General features: G+C 39.2%; 1 protein-coding gene across 2 annotated transcripts in view; it reads left to right on the forward strand.

The window, feature by feature from the left end:
* The window catches only part of LOC125047654 (N-terminal kinase-like protein), a 13,406-nt gene that overhangs the window by 6,093 nt on the left and 4,813 nt on the right, over positions 1-2,500 (forward strand). For both annotated transcript variants that reach the window (XM_047645994.1, XM_047645989.1), the window contains exons 9-13: positions 769-861; positions 1,099-1,292; positions 1,524-1,657; positions 1,967-2,082; positions 2,261-2,428. In XM_047645994.1, coding sequence (XP_047501950.1) covers positions 769-861; positions 1,099-1,292; positions 1,524-1,657; positions 1,967-2,082; positions 2,261-2,428 — 705 coding nt within the window. The remainder of the gene's footprint in view (positions 1-768; positions 862-1,098; positions 1,293-1,523; positions 1,658-1,966; positions 2,083-2,260; positions 2,429-2,500) is intronic.

Consider the following 2,500-nt stretch of genomic DNA (forward strand, 5'->3'; position numbering starts at 1 on the left):
CCTCCTTCTCCTCATTCTCCTTCTTCTTCTCCTTCTCCTTCTCCTTCTCCTTCTCCTTCTCCTTCTCCTTCTCCTTCTCCTTCTCCTTCTCCTTCTCCTTCTCCTTCTCCTTCTCCTTCTCCTCCTCCTCCTCCTCCTCCTACTCCTCCTCCTCCTCCTCCTCCTCCTCCTCCTCTCCTCCTCCTCCTCCTCCTCCTCCTCCTCCTCCTCCTCCTCCTCCTCCTCCTCCTCCTCCTCCTCCTCCTTCTCCTCCTCCTCCTCTTCCTCCTCCTTCTCCTCCCCCTCCCCCTCCCCCTCCCCCTCCCCCTCCCCCTCCCCCTCCCCTCCCCTCCCCTCCTCCTCCTCTCCTCTTCCTCTTCCTCTTCCTCCTCCTCTCCTCCTCCTCTCCTCCTCCTCCTCCTCCTCCTCCTCCTCCTCCTCCTCCTCCTTGTAAGATTTTTTTTTTTTTTTTTATCTTTGGCAATATATGTATTTTTGTTATCTTTATCTTCTATTTTGCATTAGTTGAGTAAATGAATAAGATGCTTAGAGATAATTGTGCTTTTCTAAACCATAATAACTAAGTGAACCTTTTTGATCTTTTCACTGTTTTGGATATTCATAGGAAATGTGTTATATTACATTCTTGGATATAAGAGATGGTTTATGTATGCAATTTGTGATATGTGTTGCAGTACACAAATGCTGCTTCACTGTATTAATTATTTATTTAATTATTAATCCTGTATATATATAACCTCTTTTTATACATTCATCTCTTTCTTTCAGTCTATAATGTTCTTGGCTCCAAAACTTAATTATAATAACCTGAATATCGAAGTCTTGAAGCATTTTGCCCGCCTGCAATTGAAGGATGAACAGGTAAGCTAAGAAAAGCTAAGGAATTGTATGTTATGAATTTTTATTATTAGTAGTGGTTGTTATTCTAATAATAATTTCCCTCGAACTGATCCAGGTGTCAACATTGAGGAGAGAGAATTTTTTCCAAATTGTTCTGGCCCATAGTCATCAAAGTTTATGGGTAGTTGTACTTAAAATCTAACTTTTTTTTCAACTAAAGTATTTAATCTATTGAGTACATACATATGGATATTGCAGGGAGGAATTCGTACCAACACTACAGTATGTTTAGGAAAAGTGGCTCAGTACTTGCATCCAGATATCAGACAAAAGTGCCTGACGTCGGCCTTCACACGAGCCATGAGGGATCCTTTCCCTCCGGCACGAATAGCAGGAATTATGGCCATCGCAGCCACACAGCAATATTATCCTCTTCAAGAAGTAGTTAGCAAGTAAGTGTTGGTAAAAGTTTGTTAATGAAGATTGTGAAATGGTACTGAAAAATTATAACTTTGGTCCAGTCTGGAATTAATATTATGTCAAGGATTGCACTTCCATAATGTGTTGAAAAAAATATAATTAAACTTGATATTGACTGTAGAGCATTGATGAGAACATTAATGATATTTGTTAATTAAGTATCTATTGAATATTAACAAATCTGTTGTTTAATGTCTTTACAGAATCCTTCCTAGCCTTTGCCACCTGACCCTAGATCCTGAAAAATCAGTTCGAGATGCCGTTTTCCGAGTGCTAAAGGGCTTCCTCAGCAAGGTTGAGAAAGTATCAGAGGATCCATCACTCAAGGAAGTTATGGGTAAGAATTAATACAATATGTGGGTTTGACTTGAGAAAATAAATAACAAAAACCCAATTTTCTGATCAGATGGTGTTTCGATTGTGTTCAGTGGTTTAGTGTTAGTATTTATTAGTTAAGGATTATTTGGAAGTCTGAAAATAATAAAGAGAAAACAAAACAGTGAAACTTTGTTTGCAGAAAAATTAGATAGCGATGGAATACAGAATTACCACATGGCTAATTAGTTTTCTCTTGTATTTACATTTTGAAATGGAATGGTTTGTGTTAAAAGCTTTATTGACACGTGTATTAATTCATCTTATGCAGAGGCTGAAGTGAAGAGTGCTTCCAGTAGTTCACAGACAACATGGACAGGCTGGGCAGTTGGTGCTATTACTTCCAAGTTCTATAAGACATCCAGTGGAGCTCAGCCACAGAAGCAGGTAATTTTTGGGAATGTTAAAGGATCTTTGATTATATATTTATTTTCAATCAGTACATTAGTAGACATTAATGTATATGACTGTGGTTTGTACAGATTTCACCTTTGGATAACATTTAGTATGTTTTTTAAATGAAAGTAGATAGACTTAAACCCAAATTTACTGCATATTGCAACAGGCTTCCACCTCGTCATCTGGCACTGTTACTCCATCCACCAAAACAAGCAGTGTGGCTTCCACTCCCTCCCAAGGTCGTGCTTCCAGCAACACGCCAAACAGTGCTGCTCCAAATGAAGACGACAAATCGGATTATGAAGACTGGGAAAATTCTGAGTGGCAGAGTATGGTAAGTCTACTTGTGATCAAAGGTGGAGCTAATGATAGGTAGCACATTTCTCCTAGCACTGTTTTGGTTGTT

This window comes from Penaeus chinensis, chromosome 4 (assembly GCF_019202785.1).
Source record: "Penaeus chinensis breed Huanghai No. 1 chromosome 4, ASM1920278v2, whole genome shotgun sequence".
Classification (NCBI taxonomy): Eukaryota; Metazoa; Arthropoda; class Malacostraca; order Decapoda; family Penaeidae; genus Penaeus; species Penaeus chinensis.